The 22,501-nt window shown below is 39.6% G+C and overlaps 1 protein-coding gene across 1 annotated transcript in view; it reads right to left on the reverse strand.

Moving 5' to 3' along the window:
* LOC126101148 (serine protease gd-like) overlaps positions 1 to 22,501 on the reverse strand; it is a 307,270-nt gene that overhangs the window by 13,829 nt on the left and 270,940 nt on the right. Inside the window, exon 8 of the mRNA XM_049911840.1 lies at positions 2,058 to 2,214. Within this exon, the coding sequence (XP_049767797.1) occupies positions 2,058 to 2,214 (157 nt within the window). The remainder of the gene's footprint in view (positions 1 to 2,057; positions 2,215 to 22,501) is intronic.

Raw genomic sequence — 22,501 nt, forward strand, 5'->3', positions numbered from 1 at the left:
GAGAGGTTCAGACAAATCATCAATGATCAACATGCTCTTTTTGGTACTGTGTGTGAGCGTGGACAGCTGAGATGCTGTAAAAGGTAAACATGGAGGACCTTGAACTGCATAAGAACATGCATGGCTCCAGTGAAAAATACTATGATCATGTGGGGTCATGGTAATGTGAATGATAAGTGATTTTGGTGCTGTGCAAGACATGGAACACATCCTGTCCTGTCCAAACTGCCCCTGCAGATGCAACCTCAATGATTTGGACAAGAAAGAAGTCCTGAACATGGCCTAATACTTGACTGAAACACTACGATTGGTTTCTGGACATGAAAAAGTAAAGTTTGACTGTTGAAACTAGATGCAATAAATGGAGAGTAATTTGTAACAGTGTTGGGTTAATTAATGTAACTACAACATATCCAGGCAAATCATTGACCTACACTTCCTCTAGTCGAGTATATTTTCAAAATTCTTCTTAGTTCTGCGTTTACCATTCAAACTTCCACCTCTCAGTTATGTACATTGGTGATTGCTCCAATAAAATCACTTATAGTTTTTTCTTTAAAAAATTGTTTGCAGTGATTACAATGTTTATTATTTTCACAAGTATCAAATGGTACATGTTACAAATATTTTGGTCCCTATATGTTATCCCTGTTACCAACAGAGTCCATATCATAGCTTGTAGGGGAGGCCAAGACCTGGGTGTATCGATTATTTTTTTATACTTTAAAGATGAATGGCAGCTTTTAAGTAGACATAAAAAAGTTTCACGTCAGACCCTGTTAAAAACCCACATAATGCCTACTTTTAAATCATTTTCTTGAAAGAAAAACATCTGACTACATTATATTTTTTCCCTTGTCCTGAGAACTAGGGGGAGGGAGGGGACAGGATGGCACCTCTTGTCCCTGGCTATGGGTGCCCTTCCCTGCCACATTGGGGTTTTAGCTTTCTCTAGATATACAAACGCTATAAGCATAGGTTTGCCTTTCTTTGGTTTGTCTTCTAAGGTAAGTTGCAAAGGCCACCACATCACTACCAACATAGGTCATACTTGTGGGATTTCTAACCATTAAGAGCCAATTTTGGGTGATGTCCAATTACCTAAATATGGATGTAAGAGTAAACTGTTATTTTGTAAACTACATTATGCTTTGAAAATTGGGTGAGCCAAATTTTACTGTTTTGGACGAACTACAAGAAGTAATGGGACTTTGACATACAGAAAATGTCGCTGGTTAGAAATTTAGAAAAAATAGATGTACATTATTATTCTTATGCAATGTGGATCCTCTTGTTTACATGTATGGGGCGCCATATTGCAAATTGGGGTAAATTACATGAAATTAATTAATTAGTTGTGCTGTACATCATATCATACAGAAAAATTAAGGTAAAAAAGTAGGTACTCTGAAGTCAGAATCTATCTGTGGTTAGGAAAAAATCTGAAGCAAAAACTGCAAGTGGCTCAGAATGTTTGTATAATTATTTCAGAGGATAATCAGTGTTAGGTCATTTCAAATATGTTACTGGAAAGTCACAATGCTTAGCTTTCTGTTGGCAGGGGTGACCTTTCTCAAATATACTGATTAGCTCATAGGGTTTTGCATGCTGTGAACTGTAGTACTAACATCTTTTAATTATATATTTTAAAATTATGAGTGTCCTAATGGAAATCAATTACATCTAGGTAAACAGAACAAAAAAAATTCAAGTGAAATTAAATCTAAATAATGTGTTGTGACTTTCATGTGAGTGTCACATGCCAATAGATAAACATATTGAAAACAAAATAGAGACTGAGGAAAAAAAACTTGTCTGTTTATGGGAATAGAAAAACTTCACAGAGGGAAGAATCCACCATACTACGTCACAAAGTGTAATCAACGTTGCTTGCAGTTCATCCATCTGAAGTTTACATAGTACCTCATTTACTGTTTGTTATTTGCTTGGACATTAGTGAGCCAATTTACATGTTACCAGTGTTTACATGACTCAATTCCTATATACGTCTTTACCTCAATTTATATTGATCTGATGAAACTACTAGTGGCACTAACCATTCCGAAAGCCTCCACAGAACGTCCGTTCATTGGCGAGGAAAATAAAATCCTTCCGGCTGTTTATGCAGTCTTCTCTGGACACAATAGGAACATTTGCCTTGCGTGGTAAATCAGTTACTCTGTTGCCCAGTTCATCCCGGCCCCATCCAACAACCTAATGTAACATTAAAATGTCGTATTACATACATGTAACATTTTAACAATAAAATACTATTTTAATAACTAAATATTAGAATAAAAATCCAAGCATTAAGCAGATCAAGATAACAAAAAGCTGTTCTCAACCCAAAAGTAGGTTTGCTTCATAAGACATCATGGCACTGGATGTGGTACGCCCTTGTTTTCCTCCAGTACTAACACACCTTCTCTTCAAATGAACAGCTCAACCTCAGTTCAGCTCAGCTAATGGAATCAATACTAGATATCAGAATGATCCATATAAAAACTTTTATTTATTTATTTAGTCCTCCTAATCCTACATACATACACAAAAGCACATTTCATTATCAATGTGGCAAACCAGTACCCTCACTAAAGAATAATGTACATTATGTACAAGTGTGGAAGAGTGAATTATGCAGACTCAGTAAGATCAACAGCCCAGATTTCTCTGAGATTTCTGATATATACATCACAAATAAGTGCTTGTCAGTCACACAAATGAAAAAAAGTTCTAAAGATCATAGTGTTTACAGTGATGAAACCCTTTCATCATGATATATCGCCAATGGCACACTCAATTGGCATATGACAGACACTCAAATAAGTAGTGCTAAGATGAATAACAGCTCTGAAGGTAATCAGTCTGATCAGCATGCAGCTACCCCTGAACACCATCACCCACAATCTCTAAGCTCCAATGAAGAAAAATCAAGAAGAAAACTGGGTCAAAATCACCTCTCATATACTAAATGAGGCATCTACAATAATTGGTGCTATGAGATTCATCAAGCCAGGTGCAGGTTTAACTGAAGTGAGGAATCATGTCAACTCAGCAGAGGTCAGTAAGTTATCCACTAATGATTAGATTGTACTAATTGGAGGATTAAACGATATATTTAAAAATGAAATATCAAATGCTTGTCAGGAAATAAAGGAATGTTTGAGTCACTTAACTCATACTAATGTTCCTGCATCATCATGATCTACCACAATGGTCATGCATGAATCATAAAATAAGCGTAGCTGATGAGCAATATGAATCATTTGTTAGATACTTTAAAAGTGTTACTATAGTGAATATAAACAACATCGGCTGCCAATTTTGCATGATTATTGGACTGCATCTAAATGGCTTGTGAAAATGAGTTGTGGTGAATAAAGTGCTCAGTGAAGTAGGAAATAAGTCTTAAGAGGTAATCATGTGGTCAATATCATTCAGTGAACACCAGAAATCTATTTCTAAGCCTTTTTTTAAGCTATGTGTTAAGACTGGTGGTAGTCCAAGGTGTAATAATTTGCCAAACAGTCTGAGTTTATGGGGAGATGCTAAGCTATCGAAACATAGCAACGAACCAAGAAATACCATTAGCAGTAAACTCTGTGTTCCACCAAAACTTCAGTGGTCTCAGAAGCAAACTGGAGCTTCTAAATCTTGACATTAATGACGATGAATCTGTAAACCATGCACAAGTAATATGTCTGACAGAACACCATGTGACAAGTGGAACTGAAATGCCTCAAACTGATGGATAGTCATTAGCAGCTAGCTATTGTAGTACTATAAAGGAGAAAGGATGGACTGCAATATATGTTAAAACTAATGTAAAATATAAATCCCTAGACATAAGTACTTACGGTGTAGATTCTCACTTTGAAGCCTGTGGAATGGAAATTACCACAAATAATAAGTCAGTTATAATTTTGGCAGTTTACAGGGCTCCTGCAGTGAAAATATGTATCTTTCTAAACCCTTTGGAACAAGTTTTGAACAGATATATACAAAACACATGGATTTAAATATCATGAATACACCGGTTCTCGTCCAATCACCGAAGTTAAGCAACATCGGGCCTGGTTAGTACTTGGATGGGTGACCGCCTGGGAACACCGGGTGCTGTTGGCTCTCTGCTATCTCCTCAGGGAGTCACACCTAGTGATACGTGGCTGGCGACCACGGGGCCCCGAGCTGAGTCCTGGCATTGCTTCCACTTACCTATGCCGGGCTCCTCACTTTTATCTTTCCTATCTGGCCACCCTCGGCCAGCTCTTGTTCTTTTCCGACCCTGACGCTATTAGGTTTTGACGGCTAGGGGTCTTTCATTTTCCAGCCTATACTTCTCATGCAGTGTCTGACCCGGAGTGGGCGGCTGCAAAAGGCATCTGTATCCCATGTTAGGGGCTGCCTCCAGAACTGCGGAAGGCAACGGAATACCACCGCAGATTATCTTCCCTGCATAATGCAGTCTCCATTTTATGCACAAAAAATGGCTTCCTCTCATGTTAAATCAGTGTCCGGAGGTAAAATAATCCCCCATTCGGATCTCTGGGCGGGGGAGGGGGGGGGGGGGGGGGGGGGGGGACAACAACTTGAAAGGAGGCAAAAAATCAAAACGAGAATTGGTACCTCGAATGTCAGCACTCTGCTACAAGCAGGAAAACTAGAAAACCTTAAAAGAGAGATGGAAAAGAATCATATGGACCTCATAGGAGTTGCTGAGGTAAGATGGAATGGACATGGAGAGTTGCAGTCAGATGAATATGTATTCTACTACTCAGGAGGAGAAGTAAAAGGAATTAATGGAGTAGGAATGATTATGACAAAGGAATTGGCTAAATGTGTGGAATATGTAGACTATGCAAATGACCGGGTTATTGGTGTAAGGCTGAAAGGAGCACAAAAAGATTTACTGATTGTCCACGTGTATATGCCAACTTCAGAACATGATGACCAAATTGTAGAGGAAACGTACAATGTAATAGGGAGAATAATGGACGAAAATAAAAAATGCTGCAAAATAGTAATGGGAGACTGGAACGCCATTGTGGGAGAAGGGAAAGAGGGAAACATAGTAGGCAGTCATGGTCTTGGAAAGAGAAATGACAGAGGTGAATGGTTAATTGATTTCTGCAGGGAAAGGCAGCTGATAGCAGCAAACACATGGTTCAAGAACCATAAGAGGAGGCTCTACACTTTGAAATCACCAGGGGATAAATACAGAAACCAAATCGATTTTATACTGGTAGAAGAAAGATACAGGAATGGAATCAAGAAGGTGCACACATTACCAGGTGCAGATATTAGTAGTGACCACAACTTACTTATGGCAGAAATAGAAATAAGAATGAAAAAACTGAAAAAGGCGACAATGGTGAAGAAGTGGGATTTAGAGAAGATAAGGTCCAAGAAAGAACAAATTACAGAAATGCTGTCTCGGGACTTTCTAAACACATTATGAGACAAAGAAGCACCTGATAATGCCAACAAGTACTGGAATATGCTGAAAGAAGGAATCATTAAAGCAGGACAGCAAAATGTAGGATATGTAAAAGGGAAAAGGTCAAAAAAACCATGGGTCACACAAGAAATGATTTTCAAGATGGAGGAGAGAAGAAAATTGAAAAACAAGAACACTGAAGATGCAAGAAAGATATACCGAAGGTTAAATAACGAACTGCGAAGAGAAACAGAGTAGGCTAGGAAAAAATGGCTAAAAGAGGAATGTGATGAACTTGAAGAACTGGACAGGAAGGGAAGATACGACTTACTACACAACAGAGTAAAGACTATGACATGGGAACAAAACAGAGCAGGAAGTGCTACTATGGAAATTTTGAGTAAAGACGAAGAGGTAGTGTACAAAGATCGTGACGATGTCCTCCAGAGATGGGAAGAATATATAAAAGAGCTATATGACACAAATAGCAAACCAGAAACTCTGGAACTTTATTCACACAACAGTGTAAGTGATGAAGAGAAAGGACCGACCATCATAATGGAAGAAGTAAAGGCTGCCATTGCTGCAATAAAAAATGGCAAAGCAGTAGGTACATATACAATACCGGGAGAAATACTAAAATGCTTGAACCACAATGAAATAAGAGAAATATTGAGGTTATGTAATAAAATATATGACAGTGGTGAATGGCCTGAGGACTTTTTGACAACAGTAATGATTCCATTACTGAAAAAACAAGTAACCAAGAAATGCAGCGAGCACAGGACAATCAGCCTCATTTCACATGCAGCCAAAGTGATGTTAAGAATAATTAATAAAAGACTTGAAAAAGTAATAGAGGAGAATCTCGGCGAGGAGCAGTTTGGCTTCAGACAGAATATGGGCACCAGAGATGCAATAGGGCTCCTACGAATCTTGGGAGAAAGGTTTATTGAAAAAGGAAGAGACCTATATACAGGGTTATTACAAATGATTGAAGCGATTTCACAGCTCTACAATAACTCTATTATTTGAGATATTTTCACAATGCTTTGCACACACATACAAAAACTCAAAAAGTTTTTTTAGGCATTCACAAATGTTCAATGTGTGCCCCTTTAGTGATTCGGCAGACATCAAGCCGATAATCAAGTTCCTCCCACACTCGGCGCAGCATGTCCCCATCAATGAGTTCGAAAGCATCATTGATGTGAGCTCACAGTTCTGGCACGTTTCTTGGTAGAGGAGGTTTAAACACTGAATCTTTCACATAACCCCACAGAAAGAAATCGCATGGGGTTAAGTCGGGAGAGCGTGGAGGCCATGACATGAATTGCTGATCATGAGCTCCACCACGACCGATCCATCGGTTTTCCAATCTCCTGTTTAAGAAATGCCGAACATCATGATGGAAGTGCGGTGGAGCACCATCCTGTTGAAAGATGAAGTCGGCGCTGTCGGTCTCCAGTTCTGGCATGAGCCAATTTTCCGCGGGCTACGCGTGAAACTTGCCCACACGCGTTCAACCGTTTCTTCGCTCACTGCAGGCCGACCCGTTGATTTCCCCTTACAGACGCATCCAGAAGCTTTAAACTGTGCATACCATCGCCGAATGGAGTTAGCAGTTGGTGGATCTTTGTTGAACTTCGTCCTGAAGTGTCGTTGCACTGTTATGACTGACTGATGTGAGTGCATTTCAAGCACGACATACGCTTTCTCGGCTCCTGTCACCATTTTGTCTCACTGCGCTCTCGAGCGCTCTGACAGCAGAAACCTGAAGTGCGGCTTCAACCGAACAAAACTTTATGAGTTTTTCAACATATCTGTAGTGTGTCTTGACCATATGTCAATGAATGGAGCTACAGTAAATTTATGAAATCTCTTCAATCATTTGTGATAGCCCTGTATGTGCTTCATTGATTTAGAAAAGGCATTTGACGATGTGGTTTGGGACAAGCTGGCGACTATTATGAGGGAAAAGAGAGTGGACTGGAAAACCAGAAGACTTATAAACTCATTATACCTTAATCAAAAAGTTTCAGTTAAAGTGAGAGGAGAAAGTACAAACTGGATCAGACTAGGGAAAGGAGTAAGACAAGGATGCTGTTTATCACCTACTCTTTTCAACCTGTACTTGGAAAATATGATTGACCAATGCTCATTAGATGACAAAGGAGTAGAAATTGGAGGAAGAAGAGTAGGGTGCTTGAGATTTGCTGATGACATGGTCCTTCTAGCCACAGGGGAAAAAGAATTACAGGATTTGGTGGACACCATGACAACTAACGGAAAAAAATATGGAATGAAAATTAACACAAATAAAACAAAAGTATTGCCAATACGAGGAAATAAGGAAATAAAAATTGTGCTGAATGGAGAAACACTAGAACAGGTGCAAAATTTTAAGTATCTTGGAAGCAGGATAGACGCCGACTGGAAGTGCACCACAGAAATTAAAACAAGGATAGCAATGGCAAAAGAGGCGTTTTATAAGAAAAGGAGAATCTTCTGCAGCGGTCTGGACAGAGAACTCAGAAAGAGACTCATAAGATGTCTTGTATGGAGTGTTCTTCTGTATGGCACTGAAACATGGACTATGAGGAAAAAAGACAGAGAAAGGCTGGAGGCTTTTGAGATCTGTACATGGCGGAAGATGTAAAGAATAAGCTGGATGGACAGAGTGAAAAATGAAGAGGTACCGAGAAGAGTGGGAGAGAAAAGACAGTTACTAGATGTAATAAAGAGAAGAAAAAGAAATTGGATTGGGCATATATTAAGAAAGAATGATGGACTGATAAAAACAGTTTTAGAAGGTTATGTAGAAGGGAAAAGGAAGCGAGGAAGGAAGAGATTCCAGATACTGGATGACATGATGGACGGTACAACATACAGCAGCCTTAAGAAGGAAACAATGGATCGCAGAAAATGGAGAGGCAAAGGACTTGCTAATATAGCAGATAACTGATGATGATGATGAGTGATTTTAATATTAAATTCTTAACTACAAATAACGGCAGAACTAGAGCACCTAATGGAATCATTTAACCTAATTTCAATAGTTATCTTTTCCACTAGAGTAACTAGTACTTGTAAGAGCGTAATTGACAGTGTATTCCTGGACAGATACAGAAGCAGCAGTATTATTGTAAGACAAATTCTCAGTGGTCTGTCAGATGATGATGGTCAGCTGCTTACAGTAAATGATATCAAACTGTGTGATAAACTGAAACACTCCTTTAAAACTGACAGGCCAGTCAATAATGATAACTTAGTAATCTTCAACCTCCTCTTACTGTAGATTGACTGGACCTCTGTATTTATGGAGAGGAAAATTAATGAAGAATTTAAACTGTTCTCTAATGAGTTTGTGTCATTGTTTGAAACTTTATTTCCAAAAATAACCTTGAAAAACAATCCTCAGGCTGCAAAACAGAAACCCTGGACTACCAAAGGGATCAGAATTTCCTGTAGGACAAAAAGAAATTTATATGAATTCCTAAGGCTACCTAATGATCCCATCAAAAAGGAGGACTACAGATTGCACCATAATATTTTAAAAAGTTTAATAAAAATCTGAAACTATGTACATAGCATCTGAAATTGATAACTGTAGTAACAAATCAATAACCGTCTGGCAAGTTATAAAAAGGGAGAGTGGTAAAAAAGTAGAGTACATGACTGACATAGAAGTAATTCAGGAGGGAAATATTGTTAAAAATACTGAGGAAGTTGCTAATATCTTATATAAACATTTTTTAACAGCTGCTAAAAAAAAAAATGGCTGTGAAGGCTCAGTGGGTGATGTGACAGACCTTCTGCAGAAAGCTAAAAATGCCAGAGTTTGCCAGGTGCAGATAATCCCAGTTACAATTAGTGAGATCAATAAGACAATCAGAGAGATGAAGTCAAAAAACTCTTGTGGGGTTGATAAAATTTCAACTAAGATACTTAAGCACTGTCATCGCTATATAAATGCAGTCTTGCGTCACATTTTTAATGAATCCCTAAAACTAGGTATTGTTCCGCTTAGATTAAAATATGTGAAACCACTTTTCAAGAAAGGTGAAAAAACTGATGTTACAAACTACCACCCAATATCCGTGCTAACAAGTTTTTCGAAGCTCCTTGAGAAACTGATATACAGGAGAATTGTTAATCACCTGAACAGTCGTAACATTCCCAGTCAATGTCAGTCCTTGCCTATCAATTGATTATGCCATTTTCTCTTTCACCAATTAAATTCTTGATCTTTTAACAGAAAATTTGTACCAATTGGAATCCTATGTGACCTGTCCAAAGGTTTTGACTGTGTCAGCCACGAAATTCTGCTAAATAAAGCAGACTACTATGGGTTAAGTGTAATAATGGAGACATGGATTAAATCCTGCCTTACAGATAAGAAACAAAGGGCAATAATTACTGTCAGTAATGGACTCCCAGCTTTATGCAAGTGGGGTACAGTCACCACAGGAGTGCCTCAAGGCTTGGTATTGGGACCCTTACTGTTTCTTATACACTCCTGGAAATTGAAATAAGAACACCGTGAATTCATTGTCCCAGGAAGGGGAAACTTTATTGACACATTCCTGGGGTCAGATACATCACATGATCACACTGACAGAACCACAGGCACATAGACACAGGCAACAGAGCATGCACAATGTCAGCACTAGTACAGTGTATATCCACCTTTCGCAGCAATGCAGGCTGCTATTCTCCCATGGAGACGATCGTAGAGATGCTGGATGTAGTCCTGTGGAACGGCTTGCCATGCCATTTCCACCTGGGGCCTCAGTTGGACCAGCGTTCGTGCTGGACGTGCAGACCGCGTGAGACGACGCTTCATCCAGTCCCAAACATGCTCAATGGGGGACAGATCCGGAGATCTTGCTGGCCAGGGTAGTTGACTTACACCTTCTAGAGCACGTTGGGTGGCACGGGATACATGCGGACGTGCATTGTACTGTTGGAACAGCAAGTTCCCTTGCCGGTCTAGGAATGGTAGAACGATGGGTTCGATGACGGTTTGGATGTACCGTGCACTATTCAGTGTCCCCTCGACGATCACCAGTGGTGTACGGCCAGTGTAGGAGATCGCTCCCCACACCATGATGCCGGGTGTTGGCCCTGTGTGCCTCGGTCGTATGCAGTCCTGATTGTGGCGCTCACCTGCACGGCGCCAAACACGCATACGACCATCATTGGCACCAAGGCAGAAGCGACTCTCATCGCTGAAGACGACACGTCTCCATTCGTCCCTCCATTCACGCCTGTCGCGACACCACTGGAGGCGGGCTGCACGATGTTGGGGCGTGAGCGGAAGACGGCCTAACGGTGTGCGGGACCGTAGCCCAGCTTCATGGAGACGGTTGCGAATGGTCCTCGCCGATACCCAAGGAGCAACAGTGTCCCTAATTTGCTGGGAAGTGGCGGTGCGGTCCCCTACGGCACTGCGTAGGATCCTACGGTCTTGGCGTGCATCCGTGCGTCGCTGCGGTCCGGTCCCAGGTCGACGGGCACGTGCAGCTTCCGCCGACCACTGGCGACAACATCGATGTACTGTGGAAACCTCACGCCCCACGTGTTGAGCAATTCGGCGGTAAGTCCACCAGGCCTCCCGCATGCCCACTATACGCCCTCGCTCAAAGTCCGTCAACTGCACATACGGTTCACGTCCACGCTGTCGCGGCATGCTACCAGTGTTAAAGACTGCGATGGAGCTCCGTATGCCACGGCAAACTGGCTGACACTGACGGCGGCGGTGCACAAATGCTGCGCAGCTAGCGCCATTCGACGGCCAACACCGCGGTTCCTGGTGTGTCCGCTGTGCCGTGCGTGTGATAATTGCTTGTACAGCCCTCTCGCAGTGTCCGGAGCAAGTATGGTGGGTCTGACACACCGGTGTCAATGTGTTCTTGTTTCCATTTCCAGGAGTGTATTTATAAATGACCTCCCACACTGCACCACCTCACTGAGCAAGTTCACCTTATTTCCTGACAATTCTTTTCTTATAGTTGATAAAGCAATAGGGAACAACCGCAAAACATCTTCGACAATGCGTTTGATGACATTCTGAAATGGTTTAACTGTAATTGACTCTCTCTGAATATTAAAAACACTCAGTATGTACAGTTTCATATGGTACATAGAGAACCAGATAATACATATATAGAATGTAATGAACAACAAATAAAGCAAGTTGACTCAGCTAAGTTCCTGGGTGTGTACATAGACTGCAAACTAAATTGGTCCAACCATACCCTAGATCTAGAAAAAAAGACTACATTCTGCAACATTTGCCTTAAGCATAATTGCATCAACCACACATAAGGAGGCCATAAGAGCTGCTTACTTAGGATATTTCCATGCACTTTTGTCTTACATAATCATGTTTTGGGGCACCCAGCCCTTGGAAAAAGAAGGTTTTATTACTCAGAAGATATTTAAGTAATTTTGCAGAGAACCATATATACAATAAACATTAGAGACAAAACACATACAAAGTAGAATATTAATAATGCATATTTATTTTTGTTGGTTGGTTTCTAGCTACTCTGTCAGACAGTAAAAACAATTATCAATTAAATATGCCTTTAGTTTAGCCTTAAAACTACTGAGCTTATTTACTGGTTTAATGTGGTTAGGCAGATTATTGTAAATTTTTATCCCAATATGCAGAGTGCCTTTTTGCCACATTGATGCTCACACTTGCTTCATTTGAGGATCAGATTTTTGTCTTGTGTTGTATGAATGTATGTCTTCATTTTTAATAAGATATCTGGGTGTCTATCAATATATTGTTTTATGAAAACTGATGTTTCATAGATAAAAATACAAGGAAGAGGCAGAACTGACTTATTTTAATATGGGACTGTATGATTTCCAATTGTTTACCCCTTCAATAATTCTTAATATTCTCTTTTGCACCATGAAAAGTTTAACATTTGTTGTTGCATTGCCCCCAAAGATTATGCCATATTTAATTACAGAATGCACATAGGAGTAGTATACATTTAACAGACTGGCTTGCTGCAACAACTTTTTAAGATCCTCTTCTTGTAGCAGGTTTTGCTTTGCAGGTATTCAATGTGTACCTCCAATTTCATGTTGTTCTGGAGCCAGCATTCCAGAAATTTTGTGCTGTCAGCACTTTCAAGAACTCTGTCCCTTAGTTCTATTTGCATATTTGGGTGGTGCCTTCCTTGTAAATTGTAGAAATTCAGTGCTACTGTCTTTTCTTTGTTTATAATTTTAGTTTTTCTTCTAATAAGGAGGCTTGTATCATATGCAAATTGGAGGGTAGTTTGGCAATACGTATTGTATATAAAGTCATTGACAGAGAGGAAAAACAGAATGTGTCCTAATACTGATCCTTGAGGGACACTATATTTCACATTTTCATATCCTGAATAGTAGCAGCTGATTTTGTTATGGTCAGTACATTGCACTCAACCACCTATGTGTGTTCACATAGGTATGTCCTGAGCCACTAATTGGATACACCTCTAATTTCTAATTGGTCAAGCTTCTGCAGTAAGGCATTATGGTCAATAATGTCAAATGCTTTGAATAAATCAAAACATATGCCTGTCACAAACTCACTCTCATTCAGTTTAGCATGGATTTCATTAAGAATTTCAAATATTGCATTCTGTTGAATAGCCTTTCCTGAAACCATACTGTGAGGGAGAGAGAATTTTAAGTTCATTTAGGAAATCAGACAATCTTATACAAAGTTTTTCTTTAATTTTTGAAAATACAGGCAGTAAGGCTATTGGCCCTTAATTTGAAACATTTTCTGGATTTCCTTTTTTAAGCATGAAGTAAAGGTTCCTGATGCCAGTGAGCTGTTGCACAAGTGTGTCAAGGATTCAGCTAAGGCAAGACAGCATTTTTTAATATTCACATCTGGTATTCCATCAGTTCCACATGAGTACCTTGTTTTCAAGGTTTTTTAGAGCTGAGATTTCTTCTGTATTTGTGGGTGAAAGGAACAATGATGTAGACACATTCTTATTCTGTTGGATGATGGAGGTGGTATTTTGTTGTGTTCTTCCAGTACACTCACTAACTGTTCACTTATGTTTGCAAAATATTTGTTCAAAGTATTTTTGTTGGGCAAGAAATCATTTGTCCTTCATAACATAAGCTTATATTTTTATGTTGTTTGATATCACTTGCTATTTGATTTTTGATAACTTCCCATATAGGTATAGATTTGTTTTTTGAATTTTCAATGTATTTGTCATTTGCCATTGTTTTATCTTTCCTTACGACATTTTCGAGGATCCTCTTGTAATTCTTCAGTTATAAATGAAATTTGTAAGGCATGTTCTGAGTCTTTGCTATATTGTGTAACCTTCTCTTCTCTGCACAAGAGATTCTAATACCTGTCATAAGTTGATATGTTTGGTTTTTTAATAGAAATGCAACTTCAAAGTAGGACATAAAGATTTCCATGAATTTTTCAAACTTTTTGTTGGTATTTTCACAAGTATACACTTCATACCAGGTTTCTTCATTTACTTACTGTATAAAAATGTTTGCTTGCTTGTTACAGAATTTTCTTGTTTCTTTTACAAGTTCCTCTTTCTCATTTGTTTTGCTTGGAGTGTCAAAAACAATGAACTGTGCATAGTGGTCACTGAAGCCAGTATTAAGACTTCTGGCACAGAATTTGTGATCTACATTTGTGTTTATTAATATCTGATCAATTGTTGAGCTTGTTGTTGGTGTAACTCTTGTCGAGAATCCATGGTGGCTTTTATGTTATATGTTTTCAGTTGAGCCATTAAGCTTTGCTGGTCTTTAGAGATTTCCTGAAAATCAACAATAAAATTCCCACATATGATCATTGCTTTGTTGAAGGTATTAAGTAATTTACTTTGGTCCATAATGGTGTCAATTTTTCAGAAATACATCTTCAACAATTTTTCAGAAGGAAAAAAACAGAAAAAGAATAGCTATGTATGAAATTCAGTGTAACAGGAGCTTAAAGGATTTGTCGATGGCCTGCTCCTTCTACTCTATTTACAATTTTTTAAAAATAGATTTGGAACTCTAAAGAGACTAATATCTAAAATGAAAACATCCACAGACCCACAATTTATAGAATGTCAGGAATTACAAGAGGGTATATAGAAAAGTAATTGCTAAAGCAAAACTCATGAGTAATGATAGTTTTATAAGACAGTCTGAAAACAAATCAAAAGCCATATGGGGTATTGTGAAGACTGAAACAGGGAAGAGTTGTGAAAACCAGGACATTAGCCTCAAAAATTTTAAAAATGTCAATATTAATAAACAAGATTTGCCAAATTATATTAACAATTATTTCATAAATGCCACAACTTCATTAAGCTTAAAATTTACAAACGAAGAAAAACCTGAATATCCAAAAACAGCTTGTAGGATGACGTAGAGCCAACAAATGAGGGTGAAGTGTTGAAAGCGATACAAAGCTTTAAACCCAAAATGTCGGCTGGCACAGATGAGGTGCCTGTGTCGATCATAACAAGGACAGCACCACAAATCGCAAAGCCCTTTGCACACATAGCCAATTTATCATTCAGTGAAAGAGCTTTTCCAGAAAGGCTGAAAATTTCAAAAGTGAAGTCATCATTTAAAAACGGCAACAAGTATAAGGTAAAAAACTATCGCCCAATATCTCTCCTCGCAGCATTTTCAAAAATATTAGAAAAACTGATGAAGCACCGAATCAACAAATATGTAAATGACCATAATTTACTAAACAGAAATCAGCATGGCTTCCAAGCACGTAAAAATACCGAAACAGCAGTAATGTGCTACACTGAAAAAATAATCAAAAATCTAGAAAAAGATTATAGTGTAGTAGGAGTAAATTTAAACCTCTCCAAAGCTTTTGACACTGTGAACCAGGACATTCTTTTAGAAAAATTGGAAGTGTTGGGTATACATGGGATAGGGAAAAAAAGGTTTGACTCATACCTAAAAAAACAGAACACATGTTGTAGGACTGACATCAACTTACTCCAACCACAAAATAAATTCAGTATCAGAGGCAAAAAATGTAGAAATAGGAGTACCACAAGGCAGAATCCTAGAGCCCATATTGTTTCTTCTCTATATAAATAATTTTCACACCTCAGATGATGCAGGCAAAGCAATAATATATGATGATGATGATGATGATGATGATGATGATGATGATGAGTCCCATACTTCTTTACAGAGCATAGGGGAGCAATGCGGGAGACCCATGCCACTTTACTAGGCAAGGTCCTAATGGAGGTGGTTTGCCATTGCCTTCCCCCGACCGTAATGGGGATGAATGATGATGATGAAGACGACAACAACAACACCCAGTCATCTCGAGGCAGGAAAAATCGCTGACCCCGCCGGGAATCGAACCAGGGACCCCGTGCACGGGAAGCGAGAACACTACCACGAGACCACGAGCTGCGGAGTTGCAGATGATACTAGTGTGATAATAAGTGCACCAAAGCAATTGCTACCAAGAACTGATGATAAAGTACTAAATTACATCCACTCTTGGTTCAGTGCAAACAGGTTGACATTGAATGTAAATAAAACAAAATATATGCAGTTTGGGAAAAGATGTCAAAATGTAAATCTCGATCTGGTATGGTGTGACAAAGCCTGAGACACAGTGACATCCACAAAATTGTTGGGGATTCATGTAGATGAAAACTTAAAAGGGAACAACTGAGAGTAATGGGGGAAAGAAATACAGTAGAAGAAGAATGGGTAGCTTTGAGGGATGAAATAGTGAAGGCAGCAGAGGATCAAATAGGTACAAAGACGAGGGCTAGTAGAAACCCTTGGGTAACAGAAGAAATAATGAATTTAATTGATGAAAGTAGAAAATATAAAACTGCAGTAAATGAAGCAGGCAAAAAGGAATACAAACGTCTCAAAAATGACATCGACAGGAAGTGCAAAATGGTCAAGCAGGGATGGTTAGATATGATACTGCGTGAAGAGTTTGACAGAGCACTGAAAGACCTGAGTCGAAACAAGGCCCCGGGAGTAGACAACATTCCATTAGAACTACTGACGGCCTTGGGAGAGCCAGTCCTGACAAAACTCTACCATCTGGTGAGCAAGATGTACGAGACAGGCGAAATACCCTCAGACTTCAAGAAGAATATAATAATTCCAATCCCAAAGAAAGCAGGTGTTGACGGATGTGAAAATTACCGAACTATCAGTTTAATAAGTCACAGCTGCAAAATACTAACGCGAATTATTTACAGACGAATGGAAAAACTTGTAGAAGCCGACTTCGGGGAAGATCAGTTTGGATTCCGTAGAAATGTTGGAACACGTGAGGCAATACTGACCTTACGACTTATCTTAGAAGCTAGATTAAGGAAAGGCAAACCTATGTTTCTAGCATTTGTAGACTTAGAGAAAGCTTTTGACAATGTTGACTGGAATACTCTCTTTCAAATTCTAAAGGTGGCAGGGGTAAAATACAGGGAGCGAAAGGCTATTTACAATTTGTACAGAAACCAGATGGCAGTTATAAGAGTCGAGGGGCAGGAAAAGAAAGCAGTGGTTGGGAAGGGAGTGAGACAGGGTTGTAGCCTGTCTCCGATGTTATTCAATCTGTATATTGAGCAAGCAGTAAAGGAAACAAAAGAAAAATTTGGAGTAGGTATTAAAATCCAGGGAGAAGAAATAAAAACTTTGAGGTTCGCCGATGACATTGTAATTCTGTCCGAGACAGCAAAGGACTTGGAAGAGCAGTTGAACGGAATTGACAGTGTCTTGAAAGGAGGATATAAGATGATCAACAAAATCAAAACAAGGATAATGGAATGTAATCGAGTTAAGTCAGGTGATGCTGAGGGAATTAGATTAGGAAATGAGACACTCAAAGTAGTAAAGGAGTTCTGCTATTTGGGGAGCAAAATAACTGATGATGGTCAAAGTAGAGAGGATATAAAATGTAGACTGGCAATGGCAAGGAAAGCGTTTCTGAAGAAGAGAAATTTGTTAACATCAAGTATAGATTTAACTGTCAAGAAGTCGTTTCTGAAAGTATTTGTATGGAGTGTTGCCATGTATGGAAGTGAAACATGGACAATAAATAGTTTGGACAAGAAGAGAATAGAAGCTTTCGAAATGTGGTGCTACAGAAGAATGTTGAAGATTAGGTCGGTAGATCACGTAACTAATGAGGAGGTATTGAATAGAATTCGGGAGAAGAGCAACTTGTGGCACAACCTGACTAGAAGAAGAGATCAGTTGGTAGGACATGTCCTGAGGCATCAAGGGATCACAAATTTAGCATTGGAGGGCAGTGTGGAGGGTAAAAATCATAGAGGGAGACCAAGAGATGAATACACTAAGCAGATTCAGAAGGATGTAGGTTGCAGTAGGTACTGGGAGATGAAGGAGCTTGCGCAGGATAGATTAGCATGGAGAGCTGCATCAAACCAGTCTCAGGACTGAAGACCACAACAACAACAACAACTGCTGACGATTCTTTTTAGTCAGTAGTTGGATTTGAATCTGGACTCAGGAAGTTTCAGCTACTAGTTAAAGACTCTAGCTCTAGACCAAAGGGTCACCTATCTAATCAATCAGATGGAACTTGACATGAAGGCTGTCATGTGATTGTAAGCTGCTCTGAATGTCTGTGCCTAGAGGACTACTGAGATAGAGTTACCAGAGATGCCATAGGTACCTCTAATACTATCCTCTCCTGTGGATCTTGTCTCCTTAACAGGAAGTGTCAGATGTATCACCACTCATCCACTTGACTGTGAGTGTTGTGTCAGTGGTGGGGCCAGGCATCCTGTACAGAGGAGACAGGTGCTCTGAACAACTGAAGGTATTGCACCCATCCCTCTAATCATCACGCTTGTAGTGCTAATTTCAACTGAAACATAAACTGAGTCAACAACATGTGCTTCACTTTTTGGGAAGCCTGCTGTGTCCCATTTCAGAGGGAGGCAAATATGCAAGAGTTGACAGTTCAAGCATATGGTGAACAGTGGTACCCCTGAGGCAAATTGCAGTGAGGGATGGAAAGGATCAGGTTGTTCATTCTGCATGTATGCCCTGAGGTCACATCCTTGTAGAAGAAGATTTTCTTGCAGGCTATGAAGGAGCAGCTGGCAGCAGCTGGGATTGTGGTACACATTGGACAAAATGATGCCTGTCATCTGGGCTCTTACACCATGTCTAAATCATACCAGTGACCAGCTGAGAAAGTTGAAAAGACCAGCCTTGTTCATAGAATATCAATGAATTCCACAATCTGCAGTACTATCCTCAGAACCGATTGTAGCCCTCTGATTCTGAGTCAAGTGGGTGGCTTGAACCAGAGCCTCTGAATGTTTGGAAAGTTCACTGCAACTTCCTACACTTGTCCCGTAGGGTTAAGAACTGTAGGGTCTACCTAACCAGCTTCAAGACACACTGTAAATCACAGGCTGCTGCCTAGGTAGCTGACCTGTGTGGAGTGTATAGAAGGTTCTTTTTAGATTATTTGACTCTGTCCAATCTAGATAATGATAACTGAAGGAGAATCAAAAGTAGTAGTGGAAAAGGAGAATCAAAAGTAGTAGTGGAACATTCAGAAAAATGCTACTACTGAAGCATTCACAACATAGTTCCAGACTTTGATGCAATCCTACAAAGCATTGAAACTCATAGAAAACTCAGTACAGGATGCTACCTAAATCCCCAAACTGACAGCAGTGAGATTTTTGGGATAAACATACATCTATACTCCAAAAGCCATCTCACTGTATGTGATAGAGGGTACTTTGTGTGCCAATGTCATTGCCTCCTTGCTGTTCCTGTTGCACAGGAAGAATGATTACTGGTAAGCCTCTGTGTGAGCTCAGAGCTCTCAAATTTTACCTTTATGTTATTCTTATCTACATAGGAGGACCATATTGGTTGAATTTCCTAGGCATGAATGGTCTCAGAATTTTAACAGTAAACAACACCCTGACATGTAACACCCCTCTTGTGTCACCTGTTGCTGGAGATTTTTGGCATACACACAATACTTTCACACTTAGTAAACAAACCTGTTATGAAATGTAATGCTCTTCTTTTGATCTATTCTGTTTTCTCTATCAGTCCAATCTGGTACTAGTTCTGGAGTGACAAGCTTGTTTCACAAGCTGCAGTGTGATTGTGTATTAAAACAGTGAACCAGCAAGCGAAGAAGAAATTTCTTTTAATTTGGTCAATGATCACAAAGCGTTTGGTCCTTAAAGTACCACTTTTGGTCAGCAATGACCAGTAGTCAAAACTATTGCAATTATCAGATATAATCCGCTAACCCATAATAAGATTAGCACTGCAGAAAGTACAGAACTGATTGAATTTTTAGAGTTTGTTTTAGTTAGTAATTTTGTCACCTTCAATGGCAAAAAATGGAAAAAGATGGTCTTGGGATGAGAAACAGTCTGGCTGGCATCTTAGCACATGTTTTTCAAATGATTTTGAATACTTTTTTTGTCAAATTTCCACAGCTAGAAAGAACAAATTATTTACTATGAACGTTCCATCAATCATATTTTATTACTGTTAGAAGGTGACATCAATCAGGTTAACACATTTTTCCGAGCAACAAGCAGCATTCAACCAAAAATAATTTTTACTACAGAAGTAGAAGAAGAGAATTTCATTAACTATGTAGACCTTACTATTAAGGAAGATGACAAGAAACATAAATTTTCCTTAAAATGGAATGTAGACAGTCACAACCAGAATAAACTTTCTTTTTATTACGTAAGGTTACCAGTTTAGGTCTGTCTTAGACTATCTTTAGACACACACCATGCTGTAGATGATGGCCATGAATGGAGCAGGCACTACACCTCCACGAACCCTAATGAACAGTGTAGTACCTGCTTCATTTACAGTCACCATCTACATCATGGTGTGGTCTGAAGATGGTCTAAAACAGAAACCAAAACTGGTAAACTTTTATAGTAAAAGAAAAATTTATAGCAGTTGTAACTGTTTATATTCAATTTAAATAAAAAATAAACTGCTGTACTCCAAAGAGACATGTTCTCAAAAATTACATAAATTTCAGTTTTCAGAGAACCTATATGCACAGATATTATCAATAATGCCAGTTAATGCCATCCTCCATGATATTACACTACTGACCATTAAAATTGCTACACTATGAAGATGACATGCTACAGACACGAAATTTAACCGACAGGAAGAAGATGCTGTGATATGCAAATGATTATCTTTTCAGAGCATTCACACAAGGTTGGCGCTGGTGGTGACACCTACAACATGCTGACGTGAGGAAAGTTTCCAACCAATTTCTCATACACAAACAGCAGTTGACGGGCGTTGCCTGGTGAAACGTTGTTGTGATGCCTCGTGTGAGGAGGAGAAATGCGTACCATCATGTTCCCGACTTTGGTAAAGGTCAGATTGCAGCCTTTCGTGATTGCGGTTTATCGTATTGTGACATTGCTGCTCGCATTGGTCAAGATCCAATGACTGTTAGCAGAATATGGAATTGGTGGGTTCAGGAGAGTAATACGGAACGCCGTGCTGGATCCCAACATCCTCGTATCACTAGCAGTCGAGATGACAGGCATCTTATCCGTATGGCTGTAACGGATCGTGCAGCCACGTCTCCATCCCTGAGTCAACAGATGGGGACATTTGCAAGATGACAACCATCTGCACGAACAGCTCGACGACGTTTGCAGCAGCATGAACTATCAGCTCGGAGACCATGGCTGAGGTAACCCTTGACGCTGTATCACAGACAGGAGCGACTGCGATGGTGTACTCAACGATGAACCTGGGTGCATGAATTGTGAAACGTCATTTTTTCAGATGAATCCAGGTTCTGTTTACAGCATCATGATGGTCGCATCCGTGTTTGGCGACATCGCGGTGAACTCACATTGGAAGCGTGTATTCGTCATCGCCATACTGGCATATCACCCGGTGTGATGGTATGGGGTGCCATTGGTTGCACGTCTCGGTCACCTCTTGTTCGCATTGATGGCACTTTGAAAAGTCGACGTTACATTTCAGATGTGTAACGACCCGTGGCTCTACCCTTCATTCGATCCCTGCGAAACCCTACATTTCAGCAGGATAATGGACAACTGCATGTTGCAGGTCCTGCACGGGCCTTTCTGGATACAGAAAATGTTTGACTGCTGTCCTGGCCGGCACATTCTCCAGATCTCTTACCAATTGAAAACGTCTGGTCAATGGTGGCCGAGCAACTGGCTCATCACAATACGCCAGTCACCACTCTTCATGAACTGTGATATCGTGTTGAAGCTGCATGGGCAGCTGTACCTGTACACGCCATCCAAGCTTTGTTTGACTCAATGCCCAGGCATATCAAAGCCCTTATAACGGATAGAGGTGGTTGTCCTGGGTACTAATTTCTCAGGATCTATGCACCCAAATTGCGAGAAAATGTAATCACATGTCAGTTCTAGTATAATATATTTTTCCAATGAATATCTGTTTATCTTCTGCATTTCTTCTTGGTGTAACAATTTTAATGGCCAGTAGTCCAAAAGAGCACATAAAGAACTTGGTATTTTAAAGCATATTGTAATAGCCAATATTATGCACCCATACAATAGGCTAAAGAAACAAAAAACAAATAGTACACAAACATATTCTCAGTCAGTACACTGTTCTAATAAAGAAAGAATGAAAGCAATCACAATGCAATTTCACAGCAATATGTCCCAGAAAATAGAGAAATGCTTGATTAAATCTGAAGTCAGATGCAGTTTTCGAGTTAACTACCCCTATATCTTCATATGGAACATAATTTTAGAAGTGAAAATGACAAATTTGTCGACAGTGGTATATATAGGTTTGACGGTAACAACCGTGATAAGTATAATGTCAGCCAAACTAGCCGCTCTCTTAATGCAAGGCTTAAGGAGCATTTACACCGGTCTGGTTGTATTTAATTTCCCATGTTTTGCTGCAGATCTGAAGATGGCCATTGCTGACCAAAACTGGTAGCCTAGGACCAAATGTTTTTGATCATTTACACAAATAAAACAAATTTATTCT

The sequence above is a fragment of the Schistocerca cancellata genome, chromosome 9 (genome assembly GCF_023864275.1).
Source record: "Schistocerca cancellata isolate TAMUIC-IGC-003103 chromosome 9, iqSchCanc2.1, whole genome shotgun sequence".
NCBI classification, from domain to species: Eukaryota; Metazoa; Arthropoda; class Insecta; order Orthoptera; family Acrididae; genus Schistocerca; species Schistocerca cancellata.